Below are 21,449 nucleotides of genomic sequence, written 5' to 3'. Positions count from 1 at the left end.
ACAAGCTACCATGGGGAAAGCCCAGGTTAATATAGTGTTTGCTTGTGCCTTACCCTGACTAGATTTGTGGTTGCTGCTTAACCAGAACATACACCCAAGTCAACCACCAACACAATTTATAACACACTGCTTCTGCTTTGTATCTGCTTCTAGCATTCAATGCAGAAAGCTTCACTTTCATTTCTGTGGAGTAAGGAATCAAATGGGACTGATGTGCTCCTCCTGTCTGTGGCAGCAACACAAACCCTCATCAATGGGAGATTCAGGACCGAATATCGGGGCCAAGCTCCTTCAAAATTGTTTAGGTAACCGAGGATGGCGAGAAAGCAACAATAATGCAACTTATGATAGAGGGGATGGAATCACCCCAAGGGCTTCCCCTCTTCCACAAGTTGCATTATCTTTCTTCTCTCTCTCCTTTTCTTCAACTATTACTTTCTTTCATCTACTCTTTACTCTATTACACTCGCTTTTTCCCAATCCATTCATACTCCAGTTTTGTATTCCCTGGGTCTGTTTTGAACTCTCTTTTGGTTTCCATTGGCTCACATTTTGTTCATAGACCTGTTTCTTTCTCACGTACCACACTTCTCTTTGTGACTTTCTTCATTATCACCCGCTGCCACCCCACTCTTGCTTTGCTTTTTATGTTTTCTACATTTCTTCCACTACTTTCCAAATACATATCATGTTATGTTAATGAGTTGCTATAACATTCAAGAAAAGGTAGCAGTTTTGTGGCCATAATCCTTCGCAAACCGATGGAAAACAACTCACTAGGCATATGTATAAATTCATTTTATACCATTAACCTTCCTCTTTAGTTCTTATGAATTGATTTTCCAACTGAAGGCTACTTGGTAATCCTTGGACATCTTGAATTACAAAATGTCTGTCAATGAAGCACATATTCATGAATATGCACTAAAAACAAACATGCACACACAAACTTTGAGGCAAACACATTCTTGCGTAAGCTCAGCATGTGCCACAGTTGCAGAAATGGAAGCATTTGTTCATGCACAGTAACAGGCGCTTAGATCTGTACATCAGAAATGTGCACACACTTACATAAACAAAGACAGAAATCTGCTCATATGTAGATGGACTTGTTTGTGCATAAATACTTGCACACGAACATAATAACAAAAAACCCACATATTGTTTCAAACACTTGCACATGCACTTGCTGCATCACAGCCATACTCAAACATATGTATGCAAAAATACACATTGCTGTCTCCTCTGCTACTAGAGGTCACACTTTTTGGGCAAACCAGAAATTAAATGAAATATTTATGAGTTTTCCTTCATAAATATTTTAAAAAACTGCATTTTGGGTCTATTTAGTGAAGAAGTAGTGCTTGAATTTGCACCACGATGCACCATTTTTAAAAATGTCCTGTAAGGTGGTAGTGTAGGAGGCTGGCCTGGCTTATAGTGGGTACCTTGTGGTACTTACACCCTGTGCCAGGTCCAGTTATCCCTTATTAGTAGAATAGAGGTGTTTCTAGCAGCTTAGGCCGATAGAAGGTAGCTATGGCAAAGCAGCTTAGGCTGAACTAGGAGACATGCAAAGCTCCTACTATACCACTTATATCATATAGCACAATATCATAAGAAAACACAATACTCAGAGTTACTAAATATAAAGGTACTTTATTTTAGTGACAATATGCCAAAAGTATCTCAGAGAATACACTCACTTCGGAGGTAAGTAATATACACAAGTTATATGTACAGAAACCCAAAGCAGGTAAGTAACAGTAAGAAAAGTAGTGCAAACAATGTAGAATCACAATAGGATGCAATAGGTAGACATAGGTCTAGGGGCAACATAAACCATATACTCCAAAAGTGGAATGCGAATCACGAATGGACCCCAGACCTATGTGAGATTGTAGAGGGTCACTGGGACTTTGAGAAAACAGTAAGGGTGTCCAAAATACCCCACCCCAAGACCCAGAAAAGTAGGAGTAAAGTTACCCTACTACCCCAGAAAGACACAATAGTCGTGATAGGAGATTCTGCAAGAACCACAAGCACCAGCAAAACACTGAAGATGGATTCCTGGACCTGAGGACCTGTAAAGGAAGGGGACCAAGTCCAAGAGTCACGAAAGTGTCTAGGGGGGGCTGATGCCCACTAAACCGCGGATGAAGGTGCAAAAGGGCTGCCTCCGGGTGGAAGAAGCCGAAGATTCTGTAACAACGAAAAGGGCTAGGAACTTCCCCTTTGGATGGAAGATGTCCCACGGCGTGCTGGATGTTGCAGAAGTGTTTCCAGGCAGAAATACCACAAACAAGCCTTGCTAGCTTTTGGTGGGCCTGATGAAGACTCAGAATGTTTACTTTTGTCCCCACCCTTTTCAGAAGACTTACCATCTTTCTTGCCATCCTTGTCACCCACTGTATGAACTTTTCTGTTCACCCTTGTTCTGACCCTTTTGTCTGCCTTATTTTCCAATTCTCGGGGAGAGGTCAGATCAGAGTCTACTAGATATTGGTGCAACAAGTCAGACACACAATTGTTAAGAATATGCTCTCTCAGAATAAGATTATACAGGCTTTCATAGTCAGAAACTCCACTGCCATGCAACCAACCTTCCAAGGCCTTCACTGAACAGTCCACAAAATCTGTCCAGTCTTGAGGGGACTCTTTTCTGGTGTCTCTGAACTTAATCCTGTATTGTTCAGTGGTTAAGCCAAATCCATCCAAGAGTGCATCCTTCAAAACTTTGTAATTATTGGCATCACTTTCTCTGACAGTAAGGAGCCTATCCCTACCCTTTCAAGTTAAATATAGCCACAATATAGCAGCCCACTGCCTTTGAGGGACCAACTGTACCATGTAGGCCCTCTCAAGTGCAGCAAACTACTTATTAATGTCATCCCCCTCCTTGTAAGGGGGGACTATCTTATGCAGATTCCTGGAATCTTGTTCTCTAAGAGGATTGCTATCAGAAATACTGCTGCTGCCACCAAGGGGAACTAACCCCAATCTCTGTCTTTCCCTCTCTATGTCTAGGGATCCCCTGTCTAAGGCCAGCTGCTGCTGTTTAAGCTTCAGTCTGGTCTCTTCCATCCTCAGCTTTCTGAGTTCCCTTTCCATTAAGTTGTCCTCAGGGTGGGAGGCTTGAGAATGTTTCGACACAGAGGAGATTTGGGAATTTGCAAAGAGAGACCTGTCCCTAACTGTCTGGACCCTAGTAACCTGGCTTCTAGGAGTGAAATATGTCCTACTAATGTGTGACCCTCTAACACTACCAGTGTCACTAGGTGGCCTGCTAGGGGGCAGGACTCTGTAAGAACCCTCCCCAGCATCTTCAGGGAACCCCTCTGAGTCTGACAGGGAAGCCTCCCCTTTTTCTACCCTTTCCTGAGATGGGCCAGACTGGTTCTGGTCATCCTGTAAGAGCAGGGTAAAGAGAAACTCTTTTGTTGGATTTCTACTTATGCTTAAACCTCTATCCAGGCAGAGACCCCTCAAACTTTTGTAGTTTAAACTCTCATAAGTTGCCTGAACAACTTTGGAAGTAGCCTCTACTGTAGACATGATTGGAAAGGTTTAAGGATAGTGAGAGAAAACGTTTTAGAACTTTAGAAAGCACAGAGAAAAAACCTTTTCAAACTTTTGGAAAACTTTTAGAAGTTCTCAAAACTTTTCAGAAACTTTTTTTGAAAGTTTTAGAGTAGAAATGTAAACTGTTTTGGTTAAGTTTACATATACTGAACTATTTGGTATAAGATTTTCTCATAAAAAGCACCAAATGACAAAGTGGTAAAACAGTTACAAGTACTTATCCCACCGCTGCACCACCAATATAGGAGTCTGGCCTGGCTTATGGTGGATACCTTGTGGTACTTACACTCTGTGCCAGGTCCAGTTATCCCTTATTAGTAGAATAGAGGTGTTTCTAGCAGCTTAGATCGATAGAAAGTAGCTATGGCAAAGCAGCTTAGGCTGAACTAGGAGACATGCAAAGCTCCTACTATACCACTTATATCATATAGCACAATATCATAAGAAACCACAATACTCAGAGTTACTAAACATAAAGGTACTTTATTTTAGTGACAATATGCCAAAAGTATCTCAGAGAATACCCTCACTTAGGAGGTAAGTAATATACACAAGTTATATGTACACAAACCCAAAACAGGTAAGTAACAGTAAGAAAAGTAGTGCAAACAATGTAGAATCACAATAGGATGCAATAGGTAGACATAGGTCTAGGGGCAACACAAACCATATACTCCAAAAATGGAATGCGAATCACGAATGGACCCCAGACCTATGGGAGATTGTAGCGGGTCGCTGGGACTGTGAGAAAACAGTAAGGGTGTCCAAAATACCCCAGCCCAAGACCCTGAAAAGTAGGAGTATAGTTACCCTACTACCCCAAAAAGACACAATAGTCGTGATAGGGGATTCTGCAAGAACCAGAAGCACCAGCAAAACACTGAAGACAGATCTCGGGACCTGAGGACCTGTAAAGGAAGAGGACCAAGTCCAAGACTCACGAAAGTGTCCAGGGGGGCAGATGCCCACTAAACCCCGGATGAAGGTGCAAAAGGGCTGCCTCCGGGTGGAAGAAGCCAAAGATTCTGCAGCAATGAAAAGGGGTAGGAACTTCTCCTTTGGATGGAAGATGTTGCAGAAGTGTTCCCATGCAGAAATACCGCAAACAAGCCTTGCTAATTGCAAGAGTCGCCGTTGAGGATTTTGGGTGCTGCTGAGAACCAGGAAGGACCAGGATATCGCCCCTTGGAGGAGGCGACAGAGGGGGCGCTCAGCAACTCAGAGAGCCCCCGCAGAAGCAGGCACCACCCACAGAAGTACTGGAGCAGACACTTAGAAGATCTGTGGACTCAGAGTCACAAAAGGAGGGTCCCACGACGTCCGGGTCCAACTCAGCGGGTTGAGCACTGCAGGATGGAGTGCTGGGGACCCAGGCTAGGCTGTGCACAAAGGAATCCTTGGAGAAGTGCACAGAAGCCAGAGCAGCTGCAAATCACGCAGTAAACATATTTGCTGTTTGGCGTGGTGAGGCAAGGACTTACCTCCACCAAATTTGGACAGAAGGGCCACTGGACAGTGGGAGACACTTGGACCCAGTTCCTGTGTTCCAGGGACCACGCTCTTCAGGATGAGAGGGGACCCAGAGGACGGGTGATGCAGAAGTTTGGTACCTGCATTGGCAGGGGGAAGATTCTGTTGACCCACAGGAGATCTCTTCTTGGCTTCCAGTGCAGGGTGAAGGCAGACAGCCCTCAGAGCATGCACCACCAGGAAACAGTCGAGAAAGCCGGCAGGATGAGGCGCTACAATGTTGCTGGTAGTCATCTTGCTACTTTGTTGCGGTTTTGCAGGCGTCCTGGAGCAGTCAGCAGTCGATCCTTGGCAGAAGTTGGAAAGGGAAGTGCAGAGGAACTCTGGTGAGCTCTTGCATTCGATATCTGAGGAATAGCCCAGAGAAGAGACCCTAAATAGCCAGAAAAGGAGGTTTGGCTGCTAAGAAAGGAGGCTTGGCTACTGAAAGAGGTAAGCACCTATCAGGAGGGGTCTCTGACGTCACCTGCTAGCACTGGCCACTCTCTGCAGTCCATTGTGCCCCAACACCTCTGAATCCAAGATGGCAGAGGTCTGGGACACACTAGAGGAGCTCTGGGCACCTCCCCTGGGAGGTACTGGTCAGGGGAGTGGTCACGCCCCTTTCCTTTGTCCAGTTTCGCACCAGAGCAGGGCTGGGGAATCCCTGAACCGGTGTAGACTGGCTAATGCAGAGATGGGCACCATCTGTGTCCATCAAAGTATTTCCACAGGTTGGGGGAGGCTACTCCTCCCCAGCCCTTCAAACCTATTTCCAAAGGGAGAGGGTGTAACACCCTCTCTCAGAGGAAATCATTTGTTCTGCCTTCCTGGGACTGGGCTGCCCAGGCCCCAGGGGGGTAGAAACTTGTCTGAGGGGTTGGCGGCAGCTGCAGTGGAAACCCCGGAAAGGCAGTTTGGCAGTACCCGAGTTCTGTGCTAGAGACCCGGGGGATCATGGAATTGTTCCCCCAATACCAGAATGGTATTGGGGTGACAATTCCATGATCTTAGACATGTTATATGGGCATCTTCGGAGTTACCACTGTGACGCTAAACATAGGTAATGACCTATGTGTAGTGCCTGCGTGTAATGGTGTCCTTGGTTAGTGCAAGGGTGCCTACACATTAAGTAACTTTGCACCTAACCTTCACCAAGTGAGGGCTAGACATATAGGTGACTTATAAGTTACTTATGTGCAGTGAAAAATGGCTGTGAAATAACATGGACGTTATTTCACTCAGGCTGCAGTGGCAGTCCTGTGTAAGAATTGTCTGAGCTCCCTATGGGTGGCAAAAGAAATGCTGCAGCCTATAGGGATCTCCTGGAACCCCAATACCCTGGGTACCTAGGTACCATATACAAGGGAATTATATGGGTGTTCCAGTGTGCCAATGAAAATTGGTAAAATTAGTCACTAGCCAGTGCAGCTTTTGGTGAGTGCTTTGTATATGGTTTATTGATAAGCAGTAATTCACCTCAGCTTTCTGATGGGCACAATATGAAGTTGCACACAGAGGGCACATATCTCAAGAATCCATTTTTTGTGCAGCCCAGTGAGTGATTCACACTCTCATTCTAAAATTAGAACTTAGTCACGCCACACAGATAGTAGTCAGCAGCAGGCAATATATCATACAAAGATATACTATACAGGCAAGGCGAGTAGCTGGCCCGCCTTGAGCTACAAAGACTGCAAACAAGACTGCCACAGTTCCCACTAACACCATTGCTCAGCATCACCAAGCTCCAGCACTAGTCCATCAGTGTCCATAGGCTTATCCTAGGAACATGTCAAGGTGTATCTTTTAGAGGTTGGGGTCCTCACCAAAGGTCCAACCTGCAGTATTGTAATGTAGGTCCCTCCCACTGGACCACCAGCACACGCCTTCAAACAGGGAGGTGCAACAGAGAAGCAGATTAGCCATAGCTGCTGAACCTATGTGACTCCTTCAGCCAATTGCTACCTTTTAGCCGACATTACTGTGCATGTTAGGGTTTTTAAATCAAACAGAGTGGGTGGTAAACCTACATGCCCCATTTATGGACCGTGCTGAAACTGAAAACCAAGGACCAACTGATGATATTGCATGCCAATAAGGTGTTTTGCTGATTTGGTGAAGAAAACAAAACAACTATATGTAGTGTCACCTTTTTGGATTTTGTCTTGAAAGAGGTAAAGGTCTGACAGTCTAGTAGAGGAGATGGTGAACACTGACTCTCAAGCTCAGATTACATTTTCCATTGGTAATACTCCAACAGCACTGTTCTACAACAACTGAGCATCTTTAAGCACCCTTTGTCCATTACAATGAGTATCTAAATAGATGCATGTATCTGACGAGAGTCATGAAATACAAAAAAAAGGCTTTGCAACCTTCTGCAGTGTCTCACAATGTTAAATTATCTCCAACTGATTACTCAGAGAAATGGACAAACAATGGTTACTTATGGACTGAACAGTGACAGGCTGCACCATTTCAGATTCAATATGGAAACCAAAAACAGGCAGACCATGTAATACTACTATAAGACATATCCACAAAACAACACTAAAAGTTTGGGATGCAGTAGAAACATTAATTTGACAACCCTTCCTTCCTCACAGAACACATTTACTATAACATAGCCTTCTTACAAAGACTAGGGCCAGCACGGTTTGATAAATTGAAATTAGGCTACTATTAGATTACTGCTTTACTATTTCAGATATGTTTCATGAACAAGGATTTCTCTCAGTTCAGGCTTGTAGACAATGGTCCCCACTTGAGGAACCTGAACGATATGCAAATAGGACACTTAGTCAAGCACTACAAATCAAGAAAGATGCAACCAGAGAACTTCTTCCAATCACACAATATGGAATGAATCCTGGTGACACTAAGGGGGTCATAATGACCCCGGTGGATGGCGTTAATATGGAGGAAAGTACTGCTAACAGGCTGGCGATACCGCCAATGTGCCTCACTGACCGCCAGTCTCCAGTCCAGCGGCCGCCACTTGCCCGCCTGCTGGATTATTACCCCACCTACTGCTATGGTTTTCGTGGCAACCACACCACCACGAAAACCATGGCGGTAGGCACTATCAGTGACAGGGAATCCCTTCCCTGTCACTGATAGCAGTCTTCCCTGCCCCCCTCCCCTGGTTTCCCTCCCACCTACCCTTCTCCCCAGACCACTCCCACTACATACAAGCACCTTCATGCACACACAAACACATGCATACACACACTCATACCCACATTCATCCATGCATGCATACATCCATTCACACACACATCCATACACACTGACATACATACAAACACACATGCATTCACACAACACAACATACACACAGTCAAACATCCATACATGCACACACATACAACATGCATCACACACGCAGACACACAACACCCCCACCCCCTCCCCTATCAGAGCACCCGACTTACCTGATTTCAGGGGGTCCTCCGGCAGGAGACGGGACGGGGCTCTGCTGCCAGCAGCAGGGTCCACCAGCAGTACAACGGCATGCCGTATCATGGGTCATTATACGGTCTGCTGCGGTCTACTAGCAGTCTTACTGCAATCTGCCGGCTTAATAGGGTGGATGGCTGGTAGCCACGGCAACGGTCTTTTGGCAGCCGTCGCCATGGCAGAAGGCGGATTTTATCGCTGGGGTTGTAATGACCCCCTAAATGTTTTAAAACCTCCATGTATGATCTCCTACTAGACGCATTGCCATAAGTCACACTGGAATAACTTGTTTTGATTTGAAGTAAGAAAGAATTAATGATACCACCTATGGCAAGATAATTAAAGCATAGCAGACAGGAGCACACATTATAAGGCTATACGTTGTTACTTTTTATCCTCCATGCTTGACAAATTTTAGCCATGCACAAGCACATTATGCTTGAGGGGATTTGGGGTACTTAAAGATTTCAAACACATTTGGTAAAATCGCCCTCAGATAAAGCTCTACTGGAGTGAATTTTTGGCCAAAATGAAAACAACACCACGGTACCCCACAGCGTCTACCCCAACCTTTGCTCTATTCGCCTTGCACATTCCCAAATTAAAGTATCAAACACAATTAGAATGTCTAATAATGGAAATATCTTTGCAGAGCTAATATTACCTTAGCAGTCTATTGGAATAAAAAAAGGCAAGGCACAATTGATGCTTTGGTACTTTAGACTACGCAATATTCTGGCAAAGGAATGGTGCGAGGCAATGAAGGGTCCATTGGCTAGCAGGAGTATTGGACAAGACACTGTAGGGAACCGCAACTATACACAGTGTTGTCATTTCTGAGGTTGTAGTGATATCATCAATGTGGTTAAGAAATGTGTCATTATTAATGTAATATGTGAGGTAATTAGTGCTTTAATAATTATTTGGGAAGCTCTCCTGAGGTCATCAATTCAATGACCCAAAAGGCCTGCTGTTTATTTAATGTTTGGCAACTTCTGTACTCCATGCAGTCCCTACAAAATTAAACACATATTTTGTGGGGTGCTTGACTATTCTAAGGAAGCCACCAGCAAGAATAATTTATAAATGTTCCAGGGCATAATGGAGCATTCCTTGCTGGAGCAGTTGATAATAAATTAGCTTCTTCTGTTAGTAATTTATTGTTCTTTTATTCTTTTTTATAATAAATTTGTGGATACCCAGGTGCCAACCCGGAACTCCCACATCTTTAATTTTTGTTTTGAGATAGCTGTGGAGCCCCAGAGTCTCAACAAGCCCTGCTGCCTCCCCTGGCTAAAGCCGGGTAGCTTTAAATTTTTAGAGGGGGATCGGGTGGCTGGGTTCATTGAAGGCTGCAGGGGGAGTCCCACGTCCCCTTCTGCCCCAGCTAGTGCCCTGGCCAGCATCATACAGAATACTGGCAGGAGCTGCTCACTATGTTTGCTCCCACCCGGATGAGAGCAGCATTTTTGGTGCTCCCACCAGGCTGAAGCAATCTTCTGTTTCCTGCCCCAGAAAGTGGAGTCAGGTTGTGCCCGTACTCTCCAGCCAGAAGAAAAGCAGTGCCCAAGGAGATATGATACACCAGACATTGCAACCATAGAATGGGTTCTCTGGGGCCCATCATCAGGGGTAGGGAGCCACACAACCCCCCCTAACTCTTTGTGAATTATGAGCCCCAATGGATGGGGTACCAAAGACCTGTTCAAGGTTGGTGGAGAGGGCTGCGTGCCCCCTTCCACTGATTATTGATCAGTGGGTTCTCCAGGGCCTGTTGAAGGTTCAGAGAGGGGCAGCACACCCCTCCCCTAATTATAATGTTACAGCTCAGTGGATGAGGTCTCTGCAGTCTCACATAGGCTCGGGGAGGTGGGTACCGCTCTCGCACCACAGCTCAACCTAGGGAATGGGTTTAGAAATCAGGAGACCATTATTTCTTTTTACCCTGTGTGGATCTGCGGATAAAAAAATACTGTTATTGTTTACCCCAGCGAGGGTCCCTCTGAGACCCACTCAACAAGCCTAGGGGAGCATGGTATCCTTACCATTCCCTTATATCTTATTTAGATTTATTTCTAGGACAGGTGACTCAGTCCCCAAGTCCTAAACTGGCAGTGACTGCATCTTTGCTGATGACTTTGGCAGCTAATCAGATCTTTTCTCATGATCTGTTAACTCCGTGGATCCTGAACGGCATGAAATATCTCATTTTTTTTATCCTCAGTTTCTCAAACACCAATTACACCAGATCACAAAAAGCATGCTTTATGAACCTAAAATGTAATTCCAATCAGCTATTTTGGCTGTAGCTGTGTCTGATTAACTTTGGAAAAATGAATAGAGAAAAGGAGTTTTGACACTCCCCTTTCTCAACCCCTTCTTGATGGATCACCCTGACAGTTTCCAGAAAGGAGACGAGGTGGATGAGACTTTTTCAGAAAGTTTGGCAATAAAGTTACAAGCAAACCAAAAAATTATTCTCCTATGGAAACGTGGTCCTTACTATAACTACCCAGTGACCACATATATATTCCAGTCAAGCAAGGCACCAAACACAGTAGGGTGAGAGCTGTCCCTAGAACTGGTTTGCAGTGCCCCCAGAGAAGGGGCTGCTCATTACCCTGGCCACATCTCTGGATGAGCACACAGGTTCTACATATGAAGGGATGAGTGTGACCATCTTATATGTAGTGTAGATGTAGAGGGCACGGTGGGATCATTTGCTATAGGGTGCACAGGAACCTGCGCAAAATTAGGTATGGTTACCCCTGGAAATGTTTACACAATTTTGTTTGGCAGGGGTTAGGAGACACCGTCACCACAAGCTAGTGGCCGGCATAAAACTGGCCCCTTAAAATACCTGCTTTAGAATACTGCTGGACCTGAGGAAAAAGAGAAGAGGACTTGACTCGCTACCTCTGACCTGAAAGGGCCCTGAAGGATGGGACCTGCTCCTTCTTCTACCCAACACAAAGACGTGGACTCCAAGGTTCAGTTAGTTGACCTCTTGTTGTGCTACAAAGACACACAAGGCTACACAAGGACTTTTCCTGCAACTCCCAGCTGACCGATTCCAACTGGCCATCACCTTGACCTTGTTCGTTGGCTTCTTGCAGAGTGAAACTTGGCCCACCCAAGTGCCGCTCCTGAGGTTCTAGGACAATTGGTTGTGCTTAAGTTAACATCCCTGAGAACCTGAAACTTAACAACAAAAATTACTTCAAAATCTCTAGATGACCAGTACAACCTACCAAACCTGATCTGCTCAAGTTGCAACCTTAGTGGACTGAAGAAACTGGTTTCCCTCAATAAGACCTTTTCTGCAACAGCCAAACCATTTCAACGGGACATCTGGCGTTGTTAGCCCCAGTCGAACCCAGCCCACTGCTTTGCCCTATGGGTGTATCAAAGTTCCAATAAAGAAATTAAGTTAGAAAGTAGACATCTTGACAGGACGAGGGTGCCAGAAGTATCTGACGGCGAAAGTACTTCCTCAGGCTGGAAATTTAGATTCCTACCACATCATAGATTATTTTCCACCAAGCCCAAAAGCTTCATGATACCTCATCCAATGTCTATCCTTTTGAGGACCTCCTCAGATACAGCCTGTCTTGCCTCAATGTGCAAAAAAGACTAAACCACTAAGCTAAGAGGTAAAACCTCTTTCCAAGCCAAACTTGGGCAATATTGTTGTTGGTTCCAAATTGCCCACAGGTCTCAACCTACTGTGATTGTTGATTAAAATTTGAGCTTGGAGTTATTTGGTGCTATTTTTTACTAGAAATGTTTTTGTCATTTTTGTATCATTTTGTTCGTTATATTATTGTCCATTATTCGAAATTGGAGTGTGATTTTTTTATTATGTTGTGTTTTTGTCTTTTTTGATGCATGGATTGAATATTGTCTGAAAAAGTTATAGAAACTGGCGGGGCTGTGGTGTTAAAATTAGCAGAGGATATTAAACTCATTTTCTCACCAGACACAACAGGCTTACAGAAGACAAGCGAGCAAAGTATTTTGTAAAAGTGCAGTCATGAAGCTCTCATGCCCTATTAACATGCACTGTTGCCTAGGAAACTGGGATGGGCAGGCCCTGTGCTTTGCACACTGTTAAAATAACAGCGTTAGTGTTATGTGGCTCTACTAACCAGCATTTGAAGCAAGAAAGACTGAGTGGCAGGAGTTCCCTGTGATGGATTCTTAGACTTAGTGGGCTAGCCACAGGAGGGCTCTTTACAATCAGGTGGGAGAAAGACATAGGGCAGTGGGCATTGTCATCAGCCACTGAAGCCACTTATAACCAACTGTGCAGCTCAGGCGTACGGTGCTGCCGTCCTTGACATGCGGTTGGGCTACAATGGCAAGAAGGAAGACCAGGGGGCATACAAGGTTATGACCGAAGGCACCGTGGGTGTCAACTGTGTAAAATGTCTGCTACATTGTTAAACATTTACAGTCACCAGTCTTGTGCATTCAAAATAAACCTTCTTAATTGTTTTTCTCACAAATAATTCAATTAGCTTTTTAGGTACTCTTCCCACCATTTCACATTCTAAACAATTAAACAACCTAAACTACAAGTCCCATAATGTAATACTTCTATGTGCAAAAACACCAGTCCTAGCTCAACGTGTGACACATAATATGGCCTCTTAACAGTCATTCAGGCAGTTTGCTGGCTTGTGCACATTTAGCCCTGGAGTGCATGTCCAAGTAGTCTCTGGATCTCACATGCCACGATGAGAAAATACATTTTATAGGAGCAATCAAGATTTTATTGCAGCACCTAATGTTTACCTCAAAAATAATTTAATTAAATACAATATTTATTTACCATTTTAAATTTCCTCTGACAAATAAAATAAATAAAAATAAAATATATTAAAATTAAATCAAATTAAATAAAAGCTTATAAAATAATTTACAATGTAACACAAATATCACTGCCCCTCAGTGAGTACATTTGCATGTGTGCTAAGTGAGTATGGGAACTGCGGAAGTGGTAACTCCTAACCCTTTTTGTCAAGTGGCCCAAATCTAGCTTTCTTTAAAAAAAAACTAACCAACACCATTTTGCATTCAAAGAAGCAAGGCAGTGGCATTGCCTAAACACTTAGGGCATTGTGAAACTGTTTAAGCCCATCTTAGTTTATTACATTTCACAGACAAGTAATTTCATAAGTTACTGCTCTGTTCCATAGGTAAAAATTGCTACTCAGGGTGTCACACATTTTCCATTGACATGTCACATAAAGATACACTGAAATCTTTGAAATTGCACACAAAAGTTGCCAAAAGAATTGTCAGCTTCACAAGTACGAGGGAAAGAAAACGTTATTGTTCTATTTAGGGGGCCCTGCTCAGGGATGGGGCTAAGAATGGAGTATTAGGTGCAAAGCACTGGGCCCAGGGGAATAAGGTGCCTACCACACCCAGAGGGTGAGTGATGCTCAGTTCACTTGCTTACCTGCCGACCCCTGGCACCGTTAATGTGCAAATGATATGCTTGATCTTACTGGGTAAGTGACACTGTTTGTGCATAAAAGCATCCTAGGAAAAAGATATGTGTGATAAATAGGGAACACCTGTCTGTCAGTGCTGCATCATGAATGCAAAGATATGACTGCAGGGCAGCAACCTCCGCTCATTTCCAAAGTGTATGTCCACAGTTGTGTTTGGGCAGCACATGTTGCCTCTTGAAGCGTTGCATCATCAAAGGTTTACAAAGTTTTCTCTCAATGGTTTAAGGATATTATCATTCCTTCAGATTAATCTCTAGAGAAAATTATTGTTTCAGGGCGATAGAACACACTGAAGTGGATTTAAGGAAAAAGTAAAAAGCTGCAGTTTTGCAGCTTTGAGAACATACACAACATTCACATACATTACTTCCTCTGGGGCACAAGGAATACATGTGTGTGCATGGTTTTTTTTTTTTTTTTTTTAGAATTGAAGCGACATCTATGAATGTAAATATTCTTATCTTTCCATACAGGGATGAAAGTTTGTGTGTGGGCAATGCCCGAATAGTCCAAATGCAATTATCTTTTATCACCAAGTGCTGAGAGACCACAGCAGTCTCTGCTCTGGGCAGCAGATACACTAGTGGGAGTGCAGGCTGCCTGCATAAATGTACCACATTGGACTGCAGCCTTGTTCATCACGCATCGTGGCCGTCCAGGGGCTCTGTAAATGTGTGAATGTTGCATTTAGTATAGTCAGGGCCGGCTTAAGGGCGGTGAGAGAGGTGTGGCCACACCAGGTTCTGGCCTGGAATGGGAGCTCTGGCCTCAGGGGGGCACAGTGTTTACCAATAACTTACGAAACTTGCAATTTTAAAGCACCTGCTGTATAGTTTCTTGTGCGTCCAGCCTTTAGGGAGCAATTAAAATGTTAAGATCCCTTTTGTGATTAATGTCCTACGAGAGAGAGAGATTGGAGTTTTGTCCAGTGCAGTTTTGACTCGCGATAAAGTAGTGCAGAGGGTTCAAGTGCCTGCTGCAAAGAACAGAACTATGGGGGTGATCGCCGGGGCCAGGGTCGGCGGGAGCACCGCCGACAGGCCGGCGGTGCCCCGCAGGGCATTCTGACCGCGGCGCTTTGGCCGCGGTCAGTGCAGGAAAACCGGCGGTCTCCCGCCGGTTTTCCGCTGCCCCTAAGAATCCTCCAAGGCGGCGCAGCTCGCTGCGCCGCCAAGGGGATTCTGACCCCCCCTACCGCCATCCTGTTCATGGCGGGAAAGCCGCCATGAACAGGATGGCGGTAGGGGGGGTAGCGGGCCCCTGGGGGCCCCTGCCGTGCCCATGCCAATGGCATTGGCACGGCAGGGGCCCCCGTAAGAGGGCCCCGCAAAGTATTTCAGTGTCTGCCTTGCAGACACTGAAATACGCAACGGGTGCCACTGCACCCGTCGCACCTTCCCACTCCGCCGGCTCGATTACGAGCCGGCATCCTCGTGGGAAGGGAGTTTTTCCCTGGGCTGGCGGGCGGTCTTTTGGAGACTGCCCGCCAGCCCAGGGAAAAACTCATAATACCCTCCGCGGTCTTCTGACCGCGGAGCGGTATAATGGAGGGCGGAATTCTGGCGGGCGGCCTCCGCCGCCCGCCAGAATCAGAATCACCCCCTATATTTTATGGGGATAGCTGAGTGGATTACTAAATCCAGCCATTGGAAGCGCCTTAAAATGAATGTATGTGAAAGGGGGGATTATGGAGAGATGAGGGGCACATTTGCGGGGTGGTAATGTGGGAATCCAAGGAGGTGGTCATGGGGTGGGAGGGGTGCCAAAAAAGTCTGTCACACAGGGCACCACCAGCGCTAAAGCCAGCCCAGAGTACAGTGATGCAGACACCAGCACTAAAATGAGTTAGCCTAACCCCTTATGCGTGGTGTTTGGCAGGGCATGATCCTGAAGACATTTCTAGCATGAAAACTACATGCTCATCTGGCGTGCATTACATTACGACTAACCAATCATTTCTTTTCCAGACTCCACAACAAAAACATGCAACTTGTTTTTTGATTACTAGCGAGGAAAAGGCATTCCCTGTCATGAGTCCCCACTGTGATTACATCATGAGCTCTCAGTCTATAAGTAGAGTATCAAATCCACAATAAAGACTCAGAACTTAGCCTGGGAGAAATGTGCATAATTTGCTCTGCAGAAATTACGCAAAATGCACAAACATATTTTGCAAGATGATGCATCATTCCGTGAAATGCTGATCTGGAATCTCACAGTTTTTTAATTGAAAATGCTTCCTCACATCAATTCTGAATGTGGGGAACACATTCATGCTAAAAACATAACACAAAATCATGCAGGAAACAAATGCTCAGGTTCAGTACATTTGTGTTGTTCCGATGCTCCCCTAATATAATTTATTAATCTCAATTACACAATGTGGCATAATGCTATATTTCTAGATATCTTATGATAATAATCATAAAGCCAGATATTGAAAATTATGTCAGAGTAAATGAAATTTCACCTGGACTAACAACGCACCTGTCTCCAGTTTTACTTGAGAGGTCCATCCGATCCTATTGACCAGAGTGCTTGAAGTCGGACATTACTTCTACATTATGTATTCCCTGGCATCTCTAAAACAGTTCATAGATGACACCTTCTTTGAATCAAGTTTCCTCTCTCACAGCAGATATAAATCTTGTGACTTCTGTAAATAAGGTAAATTGGGCCTCAGTTACAAGAATATGACACATAGACCTTGATGTGTCAAATGTCTTGCACTGCCCAATGATTCCCTGACAACGTCATGGATGCACTGTATTTATAACACAGTCCTCTAGTGCACACATTTTTACAATTGCGTAAGAAATTCTGATGCATCTCTGGCACTAAACTGACTCATTGCTGGACTAGCGTAAAAAAAACACTACTCCAGCAATGCAAGGAAGGTGCCCATAGATAAAATCCCGAGTCATTTAGCTCCTGCTCTGAGCAGGCATTAAAGTTTTGATGCAGTGAAGTCACAGAATGAAGCAGTGAAATGTTGTAAATTTTTACTGTGTCAGTTCTGCGTGGCTTTTTGGCCAGGAACACCTACCTTACATACATTATATCTGGCACAGGCATAATGTTACATAAGGCTTTACAAATCGATGCTTTGGGGCCAATGCGTCAGTTTGTACATCTGGAGCAGTGAAAAACACTACCTAGCACCACTGCTGCATCAAAAAAAATGTTGCAATGGTGGTGCAAAGGCCTTGTAAATAAGGCCCATTATTTGCATGTTTAACGTCATCTCATGGCTTTGTCCACCCTACACCTACATCAGACTTCCTTCAACTTGACAGAATTTTAGACCCATTCATGATGACAATGAAAACAGCTCCACCACCAACCTCGGACTCAAGCAACTCGTCACCGCACCCACTCACTCGGCCGGTCCCACACTGGACCCCATCTTCTCTGCCAGCAACCACGTCTCCATCAGCCACACCACCAAACTCCAATGTACTGACCACTGCTGCATTCACTTCACCTTCAACAAACCCATCAGTCACCACCACACTCCCCAACTTCTCTGCAGAAATTGTAACAAGGCCACTGAAGCCCAGCTCACTGCCAGCCTCAACGCAACACCCCTACAACCAGACGACGGCGTCAACACTGCAGCACACAACCCCAACAAATGGATCACCAACTGTGCCAACACTCTCCCCCCCCTCAAGACACCCCACTATGGAGGCACAGTCAAAAAAGCAAACTGGTTCACCCTCACACACAAAGAATCGAAGCAGGCCTGCAGATGTCTAGAGAGGAAATGGTGCACCGACAAGACCCCTGCAAATCACAAAACCTTCAAAAATGCCATCAAACATCACCACCAGCTCATTAGGACCACCAAAAAACTCGCCCTGCAACAACGCATCAATAAAAAGGCAGAGAATAGCAAGGAACTTTTCACCGTCATCAAAGAGTTCACCAACCCCAACTCCAACTCCACCGACATCCCCCGTCGCAAGAACTCTGCAAAAACCTAAACAACTGCTTCCACCGCAAGATCGCAGACATTTACGACAGCTTCAACACCCAGGGTCCCCCCACTACTCTCACCACCAGCCTGTTGACCGAAGCATCATCATGCCCCCGCCCTCCTCTGCTGGAACAACATCACCGACAATGAGACCCGCAGCATCATGGCAACCATCCACTCTGGAGCACCCTCTGACCTTTGCCCTCGCCACATCTTCAAAAACGCCAGCAACATCATTGCACCCAAACTCCAGCATACCATCAACCACTCCTTCGAAACTGCCACCTTCCCAGAGAGTTGGAAACACACCGAGATCAACCCTTTACTGAAGAAACCCACCGCTAACTCAACAGACCTCAAGAACATTCAACCCTTCTCCCTGCTCACCTTTCCGGGCAAAGTCATTGAGAAGGCAGTCAACAAACAACTCACCACTTGCTTGGAAGCCAACAACATCCTGGACCCCTCGCAGTCAGGATTCAGAAGCAACCATAGCACTGAGACCGCCTCCTCGCCGCCATAGATGACATCTGCACCCTCCTCGACCGAGGCGAGACAGTCACACTCATCCTCCTGGATCTTTCTGCCACCTTCGAAACAGTCTACCATGACATGCTAAGCACCCGTCTCAACGACACCGGCATCTGAGACTCAGCACTGCAATGGTTCTCCTAGTTCCTCGCAGGGAGAACACAAAAGGTCCGATTCCCCCCCTTTCTCTTGGAAGCATCCAAGATCAGCTGCAGCATCCCCCAAGGATCCTCGCTGAGTCCCATCCTCTTCAACCTCTACATGACTCCACTGGACACCATTGTCAGAAGCCACACACTCAACATCATCTCCTATGCCGACGACACCCTCACCAACAATCCGACCACTGCCAAGAACAATTTCCACGAAGGAATGAAAGCATTCGCCGCCTGGATGAAAGCCAGTTGTCTCAAACTGAACTCGGACAAAATAGAAGTCCACATCCTCGGCTCCACACCTTCTTCCTGGTGGCTCCCTGCCCTCGAAAACGCCCCCACCCCCACCGACCAAGCACGCAACCTTGGTATCATCTTAGACTCATCGCTCTAAATGGACCAACAGGTGAGCGCCGTCTCATCGGGCTGCTTCCACACCCTGTGCATGCTTCGAAAAATCTACAAGTGGATCCCTACCGAAGTCAGAAGGACAGTCACCCAGGCTCTCGTCAGCAGCCGCCTTGACTACGAAAATGCACTCTACACCGGAACCACCACCAAGACCCAGAAAAGACTACAACGCATCCAGAAGGCCTCTGCCCGTCTCATCCAGAACTCCCATTACACAGCTACACCTCCGCCCTTCTGAGAGACCTACACTGGCTGTTTACCGACAAGAGAATCACCTTCAAGCTCCTGACCCATGCCTACAAGGCCCTACACGATGCCGGACCAGCCTACCTCAACCACAGACTCTCCTTCTACAAACCTGCCAGACAACTCCCCTCTGCCGACCAGGCCCTCGCCAACATCACCTGCATCCGGATGAAGATCCTTCTCCCACATCGCCGCCAAGACCTGGAACACCCCCCCTTCCACAGGTAGTCCCCCACCCTGTCGCAGTTCAGGAAGGACCTCAAGATCTAGCTCCTCGACTGATTCTCAGCACCCTCTACCTCCCCCAGCGCCTTGAGACCTTCATGGGAGAGTAGCCGCACCTTTACAAATCCATGACTGATTGATTGATTGAGATTTGAAAAATTAGTTAGGTAAGTTCAAATTTAACTGTGTATACTGTCTTAGTAGAGAGGACTTGTATCACACTAACAAGAAACCAATAAAGTGTTAATAATACTGCTGCTTTCTAAAACTCCTTATTTGGACCCATCCATGTAATTTCTACAAACACTTCAGACCCACAATTCTACTAACACAACCTTTACCTCTGATGGGTTGATATACCTCAGAGAATTCATTACCCCTGTTTTGTTACAATGAATGCATATACCTTATATATCCCTTTGCATAACATACATATCTTGCCCATTTCATATACATGTATATGCTTGTGTGGGCTCACATACATATATTAAACTCACGATTCTGTTCACTGATTTTATTTGCCTATACATTTGCTTTATCATATAAATGAAATTAAAACAATACTTTGTACAAAATAGAAGGGAAAACACATTGGGCTTCATTTACAAGCCCCTTGCGCCACTGCTGGATCATTTTTATTTGACACAGTGGCGCACTAGCAGGGTGCTACACTGCTCCATATATAGAAACTGAGACATTGGGCCCAAAACATCAGTTTGTAAAGTCCTGTGTCACATTAAAACTGTGCAGGTATAATGTATGCAGGGTAGGCATTTTCACAGAAAAAGCCACTTAGAAATAACGCTGTGCAATTTACAACTTTTCACTGCATCACTCTAAGACTTCACTGGGTCAAAATGCTACCACCTGCTCAGACAAGGCGCAAACTTGAGACATGGCTTTTTCCAATGGGACTCCCCTTGCATTGCTGGAGTTGCATCAGTTTAACAATGCAGCTTCAGCAATGCATCACTTTAGCGCCAGCAGATGCGTCAGAATTAATGATATATCTGTGAAAATGTGCGCCATGGAGCTCTGCATTATTAATACAGCGTATCCATGGTATTGTTAGGGGATGTGCGGCAGGTGCAAGAAATCTGATGCATCGATGATGATGCATCAATTTCTTGTAAATGAGTCCCATAGTATATTGTTTTCTTCCACACTAAAACTCTTCAGTCATCTTGATCACTGCAAACAATGACCATGAATACACCTCTTTCTCGTAGATAATTACCACTGCTATATTTCAGGTTGAAGGATTTCCTATTTAATTCGGTCAATATTAATTTAGAGCCTTGCTTGAAAACATTGCAACCTTCCGCACACAGTAACAGCACGCTTATTTTTGACTTACCTTGTTTTCTCAGCAAAAGGCACTGCATCAAATATTTCTTTGTATTCAGATTTCATTAGTTCGACCTTTTCATCGCTGTGTTCGCGTAAGAGAAAGTCATATGCCTGCAAAGATACAAGCAGTGAGTGAATGCATGGACCTGCCTATTCTGTGTCTAAAATAGCATGCACAGATATCTTGGAGCATATTTACAGATGTTTAATTTTACCCAATCCATGTTACAGGATAATGTAGGGTCCCAGTGATAACATCCTTGCCATTATATCCCCAGGGTCTACTACTTCTCAAGTGGTACAGTACTATATGTACCCTAGGAGCAGTGATCTCACTCTTAGCTAACTATTCTAAGGGCATGAAAAATGAAAAACCTTAACAAAATGTTTCTTGCTTGAAACGTCTCCAAGTTCCAGCCTAAAAATTATCTTTTACTCTCAGTCTCCACTCAATAAATGAATAATGAGTTTATTTAA

The 21,449-nt window shown here is 45.1% G+C and overlaps 1 protein-coding gene across 2 annotated transcripts in view; it reads right to left on the bottom strand.

The window, feature by feature from the left end:
- The window catches only part of LOC138246451 (putative methyltransferase DDB_G0268948), a 232,465-nt gene that overhangs the window by 68,962 nt on the left and 142,054 nt on the right, over nt 1-21,449 (bottom strand). For both annotated transcript variants that reach the window (XM_069201066.1, XM_069201067.1), the window contains exon 6: nt 20,980-21,083. In XM_069201066.1, the coding sequence (XP_069057167.1) occupies nt 20,980-21,083 (104 nt within the window). The remainder of the gene's footprint in view (nt 1-20,979; nt 21,084-21,449) is intronic.

This window comes from Pleurodeles waltl, chromosome 7 (assembly GCF_031143425.1).
Source record: "Pleurodeles waltl isolate 20211129_DDA chromosome 7, aPleWal1.hap1.20221129, whole genome shotgun sequence".
NCBI lineage: Eukaryota > Metazoa > Chordata > Amphibia > Caudata > Salamandridae > Pleurodeles > Pleurodeles waltl.
The sequence above is the reverse complement of the archived record's forward strand: the minus strand, read 5'-3'. Positions and strand labels throughout refer to the sequence as shown.